Raw genomic sequence first — 14526 nt, forward strand, 5'->3', positions numbered from 1 at the left:
GCACATGGGGTCTGTGTGTGGCTGTTATGTCACAGGTGCCCAAAATCTACAGAATAGTCTGGGAAAAGAGCACTTAATTTCTGTACAAAGTTACTACATCATTGTCTTCTCTTTCCACTGAGTCGAGGGCTCAGTGCTTCCCCAGGTGAAACTGAGAGTCAAAAGAAGACAGCAAAGTGCTTCAGCTTCGAGAGCACAGGAGTATTTTAGGCAAGTCTGACAATTCACAGTCATGGGATTGTTTTGAGTAGGATCAGTGATTGCTGTGAATTCCTGCTAATGAGTGAATCTTTTCCTCCAGTTCTAAATCTCAGCCTTGGTGTCTGTTTGATGTGGGAAATACTCTGCCCCTTCATTTTGTGTGGGCACAGACTTAAAAGCCTGGTGGGTGCCTAGAGCCAGGCTTCCTGAAGAGCCTGTCATGCAGCCATCCTCCAGGGACTCAGAAATGTTTTGCTGGGGGAGCTGGGTACCCAGCAGCTCCCAGTGAGAGCAGTGGGAGCTGCTGCTCATTGCCGACCTTTTCGCAGTCCTCACCGTTTTAGCTGCTGAATGAATGATGAGGTCGTCTGAAAATTCTGGTTGTCCTTGCTTGGTGCTGGTTCCTTTGAAAGCTGGGTTCTTTGAATTCAGAAACAAAACCAAAAGAAAAACCTCCTCCCCATCTCCAGTCCCAAATGATAAGAAATTAGGGTGGAGCAAAAGCAATTACCCCTGTAATGACTCTTGACAGCACTGACAGGATCAAACAATGAGCACTTCTCCCCCTCGACCCCCCCCAGCTGGAGACTGGCAGTGCCCTGGGTAAAACCTGGATCCAGTATTGAGTAATCAAATAATGCGCTTGCATCTGAACATGTTATCCGGCTAATCCTATTTATATATATATTTTAAAAGAGACTTAAGAAAATTACCCATCTTTTTAATGCAGCACTAAGGTTCTCTGCTCTGATAAGAAAACATTTTTGTAATACAATAAAGGCTCTAGGAAGCCTCTGGGTACACCAGACCAGCAGAGAACATGCGTGGAGAGAGGATGTGTGGGACATAAACAAGGGACCCCATCCTTTTATGGGAAGGAAATTCGATCATTTTCACATCCTGCCTTTCCAAGAGCTTCATCTCCTTGAGCACTCTTCTCCCCTTGTCTCCCCTCTTCCTGCCCCGCCCCTGCCACAGAGAGCTTCCTCTTGGATTATCTTTTGTTTTATCCCTGGATTATCTTTTGTTTGCTCAGAGTGAGGGACAGGATAAACCAAGTAGGGACCTCTGGAGTTCTGCTTTGGTATAAGCACATTTGTGAAGGAGGACATTTATGTTCTCTGTTTTGAATGTAAGGCATTGCCTTTCTCTTTTTCTCTGAAGAACAGAGTAACCACCCCCAGCCCCACAAGCACACAAACACAAGCAGTGCAAAACTGCAGGGTTTCTGTGTCAGGACAGACAGTATTTTTAGCAGAGATTTAACACGTAAAATAGGTATTTTCAACTCTTCAGCCTCTTTCAGTCCTTTTTTAAGTAATCATTCTTCTCCATCTACATATTATCCTTGCCTTTATATATATTTTTTTATTTGGCAGCCAACTCAGTTACTGCAGTCAAGAGATACATTTTTGCAACCATCTAATACTTCTGCTCTTCAGCTGAATCTGTAAATAAAAGAAAAAATATATTAATAAGACTGCTGGGATTTGTGCACTCCATGCACAAGCCATCTGCGTGCGGTGGTAGGAGTCAGGTTTGGATTTACTTTTCCAATCAGTTGCAAGCTTGTAGAGTGCCGGTGCGTATTCTTTTGGCCCACTTTGCCATCCCACTATTTTTCCTTTTTTCATTCATTCATCTGTCCGCATCTATTGGAGATGTCACTTCAAGCAAGCACTGAAATGTGCATAAATCTGTCCCTAGCCACTTAGGCAGAATTTAATGCTAAAGACTCTCCTTCCTGAGCCAGGGCTCCCAGCTGGAGAACAGTTGCTCCATATCTGAACTGCTGCCCTCTTCTGCACTCACCATTACTGACAAGAGTTGTGGTCACTCCCTCAGACATCCGGGCTTGCTAAAATTTAAGGAGCCTTTTGGATCTACTTTTCACAACATCGACATCGCACAAAACATACTGTTTTGTTCAGACGGGAACAGCTCTTGTTGTTCAGAAGGGAAGGCCATACCTTGGCAATCAGAGCATTAAAGTAGGGATCAATATAGTAAAGAAGGGGAGTGTTGTGCACATGGTGTGGCTGCAATTCCTTTCCAGTCTGTTTTCAGATGCAGTTGTGTCTCTGACCTCCTGGCCAGCATCAAAGGGGTATTCATGCCCCCTGTGTACAGGACAATTCTAAAACATAAGAGATGAGAAGACTTGATTCTCTTCTGCTGCTGTCCCCAGCCCTATCCCAGCCCAAATGCCATTCACCCCACAGATCACGTTGTTAGTTATAGCTGGCAAGCTACCACTGGTTTGAGTAGCACCATATGTACAACAAATGGTATGTGGTTTGGTGGCGGCAGGGGAGAAAGGAGAATCAGCTAAAGTGGTGCAGAAAGCAGCGTACAAGTCCCTCGTGCCTTCCAGACACCAGGGGTATGCTGTTTATTAGCATTCCCCAGGAGTTATGCTCTTCAGAAACACAGGTAGGTTATGTTCCTCACACAGTGCAAGCCCTCAGCACTCCAAAGGGAAGAAGATGACAGGGCAGTGGCACTTGCTTGTTCTGCATAAATACGTGCTTAGGAGATAGCAGCTCAGTGCCAGCCTATTGAGGTATATACTCCAATGTAAGTGTATGTGCTTGGTGTCCTCTCTTGACAGCAAGTTAAGAGCGTGCTTGGCAGAAATGCACAAATCCCACAGTGGGAACTCCACAGCTGGTAAGAAAGATGGCTGAGCGATGTATACTCTTACCTTCCCTCTTTCTCCTGTGGAGGCTTCAGTGCTGAGCAGTACTGTGTTGCTAAGGAGATAGAGCAAAAAGAGAAGGGAGAGAATCATGTAAGGGAGTTGGGAATTTTTGCATTGTGCATCACTGTATGACTTTCAGAATTAGGGTGTCTAAGCATAAGAGTTTATGCATCTAGCATAAACTGTCCTTCCTAGGAAGAGCTGGATTAGGGGAGGGGTGATGGGGAAGACTGTGATGGCCCACATACCACGTGCAGTGTTGCTCTAGGACTGGAAGAGGCACAGAGCCAGAGATGTGGGGCAAAGTCTTGCCTCATAGACAGGACTAGGGACCAGCAAGCTGCTGCTTCTTAATTTTGTGGAGGAAGGAGTTTATCTTGTCAGTGTATCCTGTGGAGCCTCCCCCACTGCTAGCTCTTGTTCCAGAATGAAAAAAAATATGCCCACTAATCAATACCTTTTTTTTTGGACAGCGTGTTTTAGCTGTATCTTTTAGTAGGGACTGTTATACTGCTGAAAATAAACGTCCCTATCCACCAGCCTTACCAACAGCTAGAACTAACCAAATCAGTCAGCAGGAGGACGTGAACAATTAGCGTTGTACCGTTTTATTAGCTATAAATTAGCTAAGAATGGTGCCATTTTATTAGCTATAAAAATATTATAGGGCTGAAAAATACACTAGATACTTATACTATGGTAATTGATGTGAAACAGTGTTTGGGATTCGTATTTTTCACAGATCTTGCTGTGTTGTGACTCAGCATACATTTCCTCGGATGCATTTATCATAGAGACAATCAGAGAGGAAAAGCCGTGCTTGGGTGGTGGTCTTATGACTAGTCCTAGACTGAAGTGCCAGCTGGTGCATGTCTTTTTGGCAGCCTCTCAAGCTGTTGTTTTGTTTTGGCAGCCCCTGTAGCCAGAGCATGCTGCTTTCTCAGTTGAGACTGACGGGAGAGATGTTGGTCCAAGGGTGGATTTTGGCACCCCTGGGCTAGAAAATTCTAGCTGTGCTGAGCCTGCTGCGCTGAAAGCAAAGTGTCCATTGTCAGCTCCTCATCTGTCTCACTGCACTTCAGGCAGGAGCTGGGAGGAATGCAGCCACCAGCCCATTTTGAAGTCTTTCTTTTGAATTTTTGCCACTCTAGAAGGGTGCTAACCCCTTTGTAAGCTGCTACGGATCGGTAGAGAACAGCTGATTGGAGCAGAGCTGTGCTCATCCTTAGCTGATGAGAGTTTATTTTTTCATGTGAAAGTTGCCTTCATACAAGGCCTCTTTGTCTTAAAAATTTACCTCTTGGTGAATCATCTCTGGATATAGGTAGAGATAGACTGCCTGTACAAGGGAATGCTGCCAGTGGGACAGAAAAGATTCCCTAACTATTTTAAAATCTCTTCATTTCTATATTTCTTATTTATTTTCTGCTTAGTGTGTTTATTCTCTGGGTGCTTGCTTTTAGATTGAGGGCACTTCTATTTTTCTTTGTTTGTTTGTTTGTTTGTGTTTTTCCTTTTGACTACGTAGTTGAATTTGTTCTTTTACATTCTTTCTGAAAAGTAAAAAATCCTCAACTATTGCTTTTTTAGAAATAGATTCAGTGCCTGTGTATGAGCTGTCCAGATTCTCATGATAAGCCATTTGGATATTCTAACCATTGGTGGCTCTTTCTAGATCTGTGGGGCAGTGAAAAGACATTGCAGGCAAATCAGTTCTGGAATATATATTTTCTGTTTTGAAAGCCCTACAAAACCAGTTTATTCAAAAGCCATGAATTTGTGTTTTTGTGTTATAATAGATGTTTTTTCCTCTTACTAAAAATAATTGTGCCAGTGCTTTTTGGTTTAGGGTAGAAAGGAGACAAGCCAAGATTTGCAGGGATATTGTAAACCTCTTGTTTCTGAGTACTCAGAAACAAGTACAAAGTCCATAGTAGAAGTTTGAATTTTGAGAGTGCCTCAGTGCTGCCTCTCTGACAGTCAGGCTCCATTTCAGGGCTTTGGGGTAGGCAGCCAGAACCACTGCCTGCTTGTCCTGCAGTTTACTCTCTGGTGCCATACATATCTTTAATGACACTGTGATCGTGGGTGTGAAATGGATTGGTGCCTTTGATCCCATTTCTATTGGGTATGAAGTTGAATAAATATTCCTGCTTACTGGCAGTTTTGATAAAATGGGTTTACGTATTGAATGACAGGGAAGAAAAGCACCTGTCCTCCTCAGAATTTATTCCCCTTGTTACTGACAATATCTTAATGGTGTAAAGTCACAGATTTTGGGCTGCTGTTCCTGCTGCAGTGAATGCCCTGAAGCATGTCTGCTACAAGACAGCTGTTCTAGAATAATAATTCTTGATTAACTCTTTTTGGGGCTGCTCTTCTTCGGGAGTGTTTTATTCTGAATATTTTAACCCACTTCCCAAGTGGATTAAGTAATTTCAAAAGAATGCAGTCATAAGCCCTTGGAGAGGGAGTTAATCAAGAGTAGATGTGTCATTTCAAATTCACGCCCTACCTTATCTTCAATTAAATGCATGTTTAGACCTGCCCTAAAACTCAACTAGTTCTCCAGGGTTGATGCTCTAAGTCCGTCTCATCAGTATCCATCTAAATGTTCAGAATGTCAAAATGTAATATTGTGTGATGAGATGGAGGAAAGATGGGTTAGTGGATGAAGAACAGAAATTGAAAGCTAAAGTCCTGTCTTTTTTGCCCCTTTTTTTTTTTTTTTTGGTTTTACCATACTTCTTGTGTTACAATATCCTTGCTTTCTTTGTGTCTCAATTTTCACACTTACAGGATAGGGATAATACCTTGTCTTCTCTCAACATCATTTAGGGAGATAGCATTCATCAGCATTCACATATTACCAATGATATTCCCAATGGAGAGAAAATGAGAGATGTAGCCCGAAGGATTTCCAGCCCCCAAGCATTGAACCATTTTTCTTCCGATTTGTAGTTAAGAATGGGAACTTAGCTTTCAAAACTGGCATCTTCTGTTGGTGTTTGTTGCAGGTACTGGGCACTTGAAAAAGGTATATTTTTCTGTGTTTTTGTTTGTGTTTTTTTTTTTTTTAATTATTATTTTCTTATTTTTAAATTGTCATTGCTAAGTATTTGAGTAAAACTGACTTGTTTTATTTTTTTTTTATACACACACATACACTGAATATTTGATTTTATCCTACAGGTGCATGGATGAGCACCCTTCCCTGAAGTTTCACTCAGTGAAAGAGGAGGAGGGAGAGGAACAGAGAAGGGAGAATAGTCTATTTAGTTGCTGAAAGCCAGGATAGTTGGCCATCGGTTCTATAGTGGTGAAGCACACAGGGTTTGGTGTTGATCCATCGATAATCTAAAGAATGTCACTGAACCTGGATAAGCATTTCCTCCTATACATAAAGAGGGAGGAGCAGGAACCTTGTTTTCCAAAATTCTGTATTTATTTAATTTCCCACTTGGTTTATTTTGCAGGTGTTTTTCCAGGTCTGATCACCTTGCCCTCCACATGAAGAGACACATCTAAATATCAGTCAGCTTGGCATGGAAGTCATCTGAGCTAAGTGTTGTGAGATGAAAGTGGAACTCGAGTAATAACATGCTGCCTTGCAGGAGAAGAGAACTTGATCACGTGTAATCCTCTGTACAGAGACCACACGCTCGCACTGTCATGCACCCAGTTATACTTCAATACATACATCGGTTCTTTATGCCTTGCCCCAGCTGGATGGGAGAAGATGCAGGCAAAGAAATGGTATAGAGGTGAAGTCAATGAGAAGAACAATTGCGTACAGTACTTTGTCTCTCTTGGATTTATTTCCTGGTTTTGCCAATGGAAGTCAAAGAAAATGGAGGAGGCTTCTCTGCAGGTGGACGGCAACAGGAGGGGCTTATTTAACTTGCTTCTCAATGCAACTCAATAGGAGAATAAGTCGTCTTGAAGTTGCATATTTGTAGCACTAACTTTCTTTTTAAATAGATGGGGGGAAAACAATGACCTAGAAAACCAAATCCCAGTTTGGTAGCCAAAATTAACCTCTTGGTTCGTTTGTTCTTTGTCTGAGGATTCCTAATGTTCAGTGCGTCAGACTTCTCACAGACACTTTGACCTGTCTTGGTTTTGGTTCTTCTTCCTAGAACTGAGCTATTGAGATCCTTTTAAGTCAATACCAGTGGCCTTAATGGCAGTAGACTGTGGAGTGACACTTGTGACACAAATATCCTCTCTTTGGCCTGAGTTTATGTAGACTTCACGGAGGACTATATTTTTGTTGGTTGTTTTTATTTTAATTTTTGTTTTGGCTATTGCACAACATATGCACTAGGGACTCTGGAAGCTGCTGCCATGATGGCTAAGTGGCCAAGGGATAAACCCTGAGAAACAGCACCTAATATCTCTGTAGGCCTCACCTTATTGCCATAGCTAGGACTTCTTGTTTATTTGTTGAATGAAAACTTTAAAAGCTTATTTGGAAGCTTAAACCTTCTTTTCTCTTTTCTCCACGAACAAGTGATCTTCAGAACTCCTTGTCTTCACCTGGATATCGGTCTGGGACTGGCCACACCACACAGGCATGACTACAGGATTCCTTCCACATCATGTGAGCATGTTAGCCACAACTCACAGTGACTTAGAGATGAATTTTGTTGCTTTTTCTTGCTGTTCTTCTAATAACCAATTTAAAACATTAGACTTTTGTTTGTGTAAAGAGCACCTGCAGACATTTTTATTTAAACCTGATGTTTTTTGAACATCTTACACTCAAAAAAAACCACAAGCCAAAAATCCTGCTCTAGTCTCTGAGTGGGAAATCGAGAACCTCTTCCAAGTACAAAGGCTTCATTCAGCATTAGCCTTTTAAAGAAATTATCAAAGTCCTCCTTTTCCACTCATCAAGTTGATACTGTAGCCCACTCCAATATGAAAAAACATAATGGTGTGAATGGTGAAGGAAGGGTTGGATTTCACATACAACAATGAGGCTTTTCCAAATGATTGCTCTAAAGTATTACTAACCTAGAGGTCCATTTTGGCCTGCTATGTGAACCACCAAGGAGAAGTGGAGGTCTCATGCTCACCCTTCAGTCCTATTGATAATTTGATTTCGTTGGGCTTAAAGTGGATTAAAGTCTACAATACAAAAGAAAAACAAACAAAGAAAAATGTATCCTACTATAACTTGCATTTGAAACTATTTGGCACTGGCCCTGACTCCAAAGACTGCATTTAGGACCATAAAAATGGCCTATGCAAGCAGGCAGGTGGTCATTAGGTTGTATATTTTGTATATTCTGGGACCATCCCTACAAGATGTGTCTAGAAATGAAACAAAATGGCGCATGGTCCACAAATGGTTGCTGCTCTTTTATACTGTATTAGCCAACTGCCCTTCTTTGACTGTTTTGACTCATTGACTGTTAAATATTTCCCTTAATTTATGTTTTGGGAGGTAAAACTGTTCTCTTGGGGAAAAAAGAACAAACAAGAAACTCAATAGATGTTTATGAGCTGTCACCAGGATCCTTGGCACTTGAATTCTCAGCATTTTGCAACCTTTGGTTCCAGTGAGAGATTGAATTTACTCAAAAGATGCTGTTTTTCCTCACAGTTTTCACAAAACACTGTGACTGTCAACTGAACACTTTGGGGACAGGGGGTAAATACGATGTCTGGCCCATATGGCATGAAATATGGACCAAAATCTAACCATCTTTTAGGGGCAATGATGTAACATTCATGATAAGAAAGAGAGAGAGAGAGAGAGAGAGAGCAAGAGAGAGTGTGAAGAAAGAAAAGAAAAGAAAGACAGAGAGAAAGAAAGAAAATCGAGTTTATTCCAAAGATTTAAAACTAACCGTACTATATATACATATATATATATTTTATATGTATATATATATACAAAAATTGCGGAGCACTGCTTGCTGACAATCTCGTATTTCTCTACTTCTGTGTTTGCATACTTCTATGGCCATTCCATCCAGCTGTTCCACTGGGACTGAGGGCCCTAGAATCCAATTTGTGTTGGAATATATAGAGCATCCTGCCAGATGTCTAATGGGAACTGAAACCTCAGCTGTGTGAAACTGTAGAGCATCCAGTCAGTGCATTAGATCAAAAAAAAAAAAAAAAAGAATAAGAAAATCCTAGAATTTCATTAGTGTAGCATCCTAATGTATGTGCTCTCAAACTCACTGCTACAATACTCATTGGCTGTGAACCTGCATAAATATCCTCCTTTGACCTCTGGACACACCTGCCTTTAGATATGCTAACAGTAGTCTACAAAGAATAATTATTAAATGACAGTGTATGTACCAGTCTCTATTTAAAAGGGAAAAAAATTAAGCAAGACTGCTTCTTTTATTCCAGTTTTCATTTGTGGTCTTGTTGATGTCTTATTTAAATATGGCAGAACAAGGGCCCCATAGAAAGAAACATACTGAAATGTGTGATTATTTTGTTCTAGAGACAGGCCTATAGTTAAATCCTGGATTCGTATAGCCAAACATAGAGGAAAAGGGGATAAGAGCCTTAACTAGATTTCAGATTTCTCAGGCTCTTTTTGTTGCAGGTCTTGAACTCTGAAGCCAAATTCTGGGCTTTGGGACCATCGCTTCTGCTTGTAACAGGAGGTATTTTTCACCTGAATATGTTGTATACTCTGTCAATCTCTGCACTTCAGTTTCTGGGTGCTCATATACAAGTGTCTTAGTCATTACTAAAATTTTGAACCATAGCTTGTATTTTGTAGATGGAGTCTCCATTTTGGAAAGGCCTAATTAGTGACACGTTCCAGGAGTCATTTTTTACAATTAAAAGTTTTGTTTCTTTGCAGATATTTCAAGCTGTGCACTTCAAACCTGAGCAATTCAGTATAGCTAGATCATTTTTGGGCCTGTGTCTCCTTGCTAAAGTTGTACAGACATCTTCTATTTATAAATTATGAATAGAAACAGGCTAATAAGGAAAGGCTAATCCTTTCTGTAAGGCGTCTTTGGAAGCAAAACCCTAAATGGATGATTTGGTAACAGTTGAGGACAAAATTATTGAGCTTTAGAAAGGAGAAGCTTAACATTGTTTCTTTCATGCTAGATTTATGTCTGTTTGCAAAACAGAAGCCACATTTTTCTGGCTTTTCTGAAGAAAGTCAGATGTGGTTTCCAAGGCCATGGAACTGTAGGATGAGAACAAACTGAGACAAATGTCCCACAAAATAGTATACATAAAGGAAACAACTAAATCAAATATCTTTTTTTTTTTTTTTTTTTTTTTTTTTTGTGAGTAGCTAAATAATGTTTTGGAGCAGTGTAGTCAATCATAGAATAATGCAGGTAGAAAGGGACTGTCCAGAGACTATCTCAGCCAACCTTCAACTAGAGCCGGTTGCTCAGGGCCATGTCCAGTCGATTTTTGAATACTGCCAAGGATGGAAATTCCACAGCCATTCTGTGCAAGCTGGTCCAATATTTGACTAAATTTGTGGTAAAAAAAAAAAAAGGACAAATCTGTATGTCAAGTAGGAATTTCCCATGTTCCAACTTGTGTTTGTTGGCTATTCCGCTGTGCACCACTGCAAAGAGTCTTCATCTTCTCCACACCTTCTCTTAGGCATTTGTAGGCAGCAATAAGATCTACCCTTACCTTTCTCTTCCTAAGAATTAACTGTGTCTCTTAGCCTCTCTTCATCCATCATGTGCTCCAGCCATCTGATCTCCTTGGTGGCTCTCTTCTAGACTTGCTCCAGTGTGTCAGTAATTTTCTTGTATGGGGAAGACCAAAATTGAACAGAATATCCCAGATCAAGATGTACTTTATATGTTACAGTGTTGAAAAATCATTTAGAAAGTACCAGTATCAAGATTTTTCTAGTAAGATTTTCTGAATGTATAAAATTATGCTTATGGAAATATGCTTTTTATACTGCCAGCTTGAGGCTTGGCAAGCAAAATTCTGCTTTTCTAACATAATCATCACTTTTTTACCTTAAACTAAAATAACGTATCACTCATACTATATCAAACGTGGAGACACATGATGTTGCATTTTAGTCACTTTTTAGAACAAAGCAACACTTCAGCGCATCTTTGTTCTGCAATTTTTTCCCCCTTAGGAGAAGAGCAACGTAAACCATCATGTATATTTTACAAAGAATAGTCTAACAGGAAAGGAGATTCCAGAGTAGAGTGTTTTTCATTATCTTAAACTTGCTCTCTTTCAATAGCCAGTTCTCAGTCTAGAAAATGATTTCACCTGGATAGTCTAGGCAAATAAACAAAAGAAAGCTTATTTCCAGGACTGAAATCCAGGATTTATTCAGTGTGTTGGACAAGGCCCTGAGCAGAGTGATCTAACTGAACTGTTTTTTAAGCTGAGGCTTGCATTAGGTGACCTCCACAGATACCTTCCAACATTATTTTTTCCTGTTTCTGTGATTCATATCAGAGCTCTGTCTGGTTAATTATGTGTACTGGTTCTACCCAGAGTGTAGAATGGGTCCGTAGGGTTACTCTCAAACTCTGATTCATCCATATCAAACGTTATAAGGTTTATTCATGAGCAAGATGTAGAGAGGAAAAAAATCTTGAAGAAGAAAAAAAAGCTTAGCAAAGCAGTTTGAAGGAATATCATACCATGAGATGTGTCACAGTTGCAGGAACCAAACAAATATTACAGAAACAAGTTTGCTAGCCTGGAAGACCCATGCAGTGTCTCAAAAATGGTTCCCGGTACCTGAAATCTTAGCCAACTTACATTTCTACAGAGGTGTTTTTTTTTTTTTGTTTTTGTTTTTGTTTTTGTTTTTGTTTTTGTTTTGTTTTGTTTTTGTTTTTTTTTTGTTGTTGTTTTTTTCATTTGACTCAGATTTTTTGGAATTGGGTTTACTGCTTTTTTAAAATAGCACATTTTCACTTAATACCTGGAAAACACTGACTAAACACAGGTGGGGAAGAAGAACCTGAATGCAAGAAGATCCTCCAGTCCTTTGCTTTTGGAACTATTTTACCTTCAGGAGTAAAAAGGATAATCACTAAGATGTATGGCTAAAATGTAATTGAACAATATGATGGTTGCAGTGATTGAATGTGTGTTATCTGTGACCTTTCAGTATTTATAGAATCAGGTTTTCTCCTTCATTTTTACCTGGCTGTAGACAACTTGGGCTTTTTAGCTGCCCCTAACACAAAGGTTGCTCTTCTTATTTAACATGCTTTGTTTATTTGTGTATAGAACAAGTCATATTTGGTGCTTTTGATGGAACTGATCAAAATCCAACATGCTTAAGGGTTTCCTTTTCTCTCACCTTCCTGGAATGTATGTCAAAATCTTTACATTTAAAAAACAAAAACAGAGGAAAACTTTGGACGTTATTTAATGTTACCAGGCCAGCACCCAGTGGATCAAGGGCTTTTATTCTTGATTTTAATTGGGACTTAGCAAATCCTTTCATTCCATCCAGACTGTTTTTAAGCTTTCATATTTCTGGGTTATGCATTCAACCCAACACTCTTTTGAAGTACTTTTTGCTGATTTCAGATAGAATTGCACTTGCAAAGCTCCTCACATATGAAGAACAATGACCATGCTAGACTAACTCTATGGCTTTGACTTGAAAAAACGAAAATTATTTCTTCCCAAGATTCTACAACTACTCATTGATAAGTCTTGCCTGTCACTCATTAGCATTAAACCTACACCTTCTTGAAGGATCATTTCCAGATCAAGCTTGGATATTCTTCTTCCTTGTGTCACACTTGTGTTTTTTTTTATTAATAGTTTAGGGATGATTACTGCAGTCTTTCTCCTCACAGCTCTACATTGGCTTCAGTGGCAAGATTTAGCATAGCAAGAACTGGAGGGTCTGGCCCACCAGGTACTAAGGTCTCTCTCATAAAAGCTGAGACTTTCCTCCTCCCTTAGAGGAATAAGTCCAAGACATACTTGTACTATATAAGTTATATATATAATGATGTAGTTGTATATATAAATTATATACATTAAAATGTGGAGATAGGGGGGTAGGCTGCCTTTATCACCTCAAAAATAGGTTTCCCTACCTGAAAACTTTCAAATGCAGGTGTTATTTTCAAACAGGGTTTTATAGTTTTCCTTAATGCTTGTTAATGGCATTTTTGGTGTGATAATTCAAGTTGAAACTCTTCACAATTTTCAAAATGAAAGCTTTGATGATTTTTTTAAGTGCTTTGGTCCTAACTTCTATATACTGCCAGAAAAACAGGTTCTACACCGTTTCTCTGTGTGAGCGTGGAGGTGCAACCGTATACCGTATGCACTCACACAGAAGACAAAACTGAGCTACTGACTTACAGTGTGTAGTAACCAACCGTGCCTATTGCTTTGATTTAGGGAGGGCACTTACTGTTGCCACTGCATTTTAGGAATCATGTCAGCTTCTGTAGGAAAGTTTTCAACAGTCTGGGAAATACTTGTTGCTGTGTACTGTGAATGAGTAGGCTGCAAATTGGGGGTTGGGAGGGGAGGTGGGAAGGGAGGGGGATGAGGGCTTAGCATGTACACACTAAAAGTGAACTAGAATGGACAGAAAGGTGACAATTTTAGCCTTTATTGTTGGGCTCTCGGGGAAATAAAAAGCTAACATGCAGTCCCTGAAAGGCCTGATGGCTGAAGGGCTGATCTTTACTTTATATTTTGCAACATGCCTTTTTCCCATCCCTCTGTATTTTAAAACCCAGGCCTGTCAGATTCTGGAAGTAGATCAAAACACTGGTTTACACACTACTGTGTTACCAAGGCCATGTCTCTACCAGGGAAGTTGCCCTATGTTAAAATATCAGTCTAGTTAAAATCACTTTGTGGATGCACCTAGTATTTGTTCGCCTGGACTGTGTTTGCATTGGCATCCTATGCAGTTAAGATAAAGTGTAAGAAATGGTTCAACCAATTAAGATACCTCGACCAAAAGGTTCTTGCACCAATTCCAAGTGTATGGTTTTGAAATTACTGCATATAAACCATGACAGCTTTTCTCTTAGAAACAAGGCCTTAGTTTAGCGTGTCTGCTCATCTGATTGGAAAAATAATAAAGCAGGCTGAGATTTATTTTTTTTTTGTCTTGCTTTGCAAAATGTCCTGTTTTCTTTCTTATCCTTTAAAACCTTTCTTGCTCTCTACTTCATGTTAGATTTTTGTTTGGGGGATTTTTTTTAGCAACAACAACAACAAAAGGATGAATGCTCCCTATTAAAAAAAGAAAAAAAAAAAAGAAAAAAAAAGAAAAAAACACACACAAACAACATTGCTTGAAGGACTTTCATTTTGCACTATAATTTTTCTTTTACCAGATGTGTCTGACAAGTGCATTTTGGAGATGCCCTCGGTCACGTTCTCTCAGGCCTACTCTGGTATTTCTAGTATATCACAGAAGTACCCAATCTTGTAGCCCTCAGTTCTGCCTTTTTTTGACATTTTATTTTTTTTAAGCTTTTTATATATATATATATAAATATATTACTTTGTCAGTTTTTTTGCTGTACAAAAAGTCTTAAGATTTAAAAATATTATTTGTATTATATGATGGTGGTATGTTAATGTTACAAAATTATTAATGAAGAAAAAATTTATTTTTGTTACTGGTCTGT

The 14526-nt window shown here is 39.6% G+C and overlaps 1 protein-coding gene across 3 annotated transcripts in view; it reads left to right on the forward strand.

Annotated features, from left to right (window-relative positions):
• KLF7 (KLF transcription factor 7) overlaps positions 1 to 13377 on the forward strand; it is a 61693-nt gene extending 48316 nt beyond the window's left edge. For 2 of the 3 annotated variants that reach the window (XM_082763478.1, XM_082763480.1), the window contains one exon: positions 6379 to 13377. In XM_082763478.1, coding sequence (XP_082619604.1) covers positions 6379 to 6430 — 52 coding nt within the window. In that variant the 3' untranslated portion in view covers positions 6431 to 13377. Of the gene's footprint in view, positions 1 to 5740 lie in introns of all 3 variants that reach the window. The other variant, XM_082763481.1, reaches the window with a different exon arrangement.
• Positions 13378 to 14526: the final 1149 nt, after the last annotated feature.

This window comes from Aythya marila (genome assembly GCF_965140915.1).
Source record: "Aythya marila genome assembly, chromosome: 6".
Classification (NCBI taxonomy): Eukaryota; Metazoa; Chordata; class Aves; order Anseriformes; family Anatidae; genus Aythya; species Aythya marila.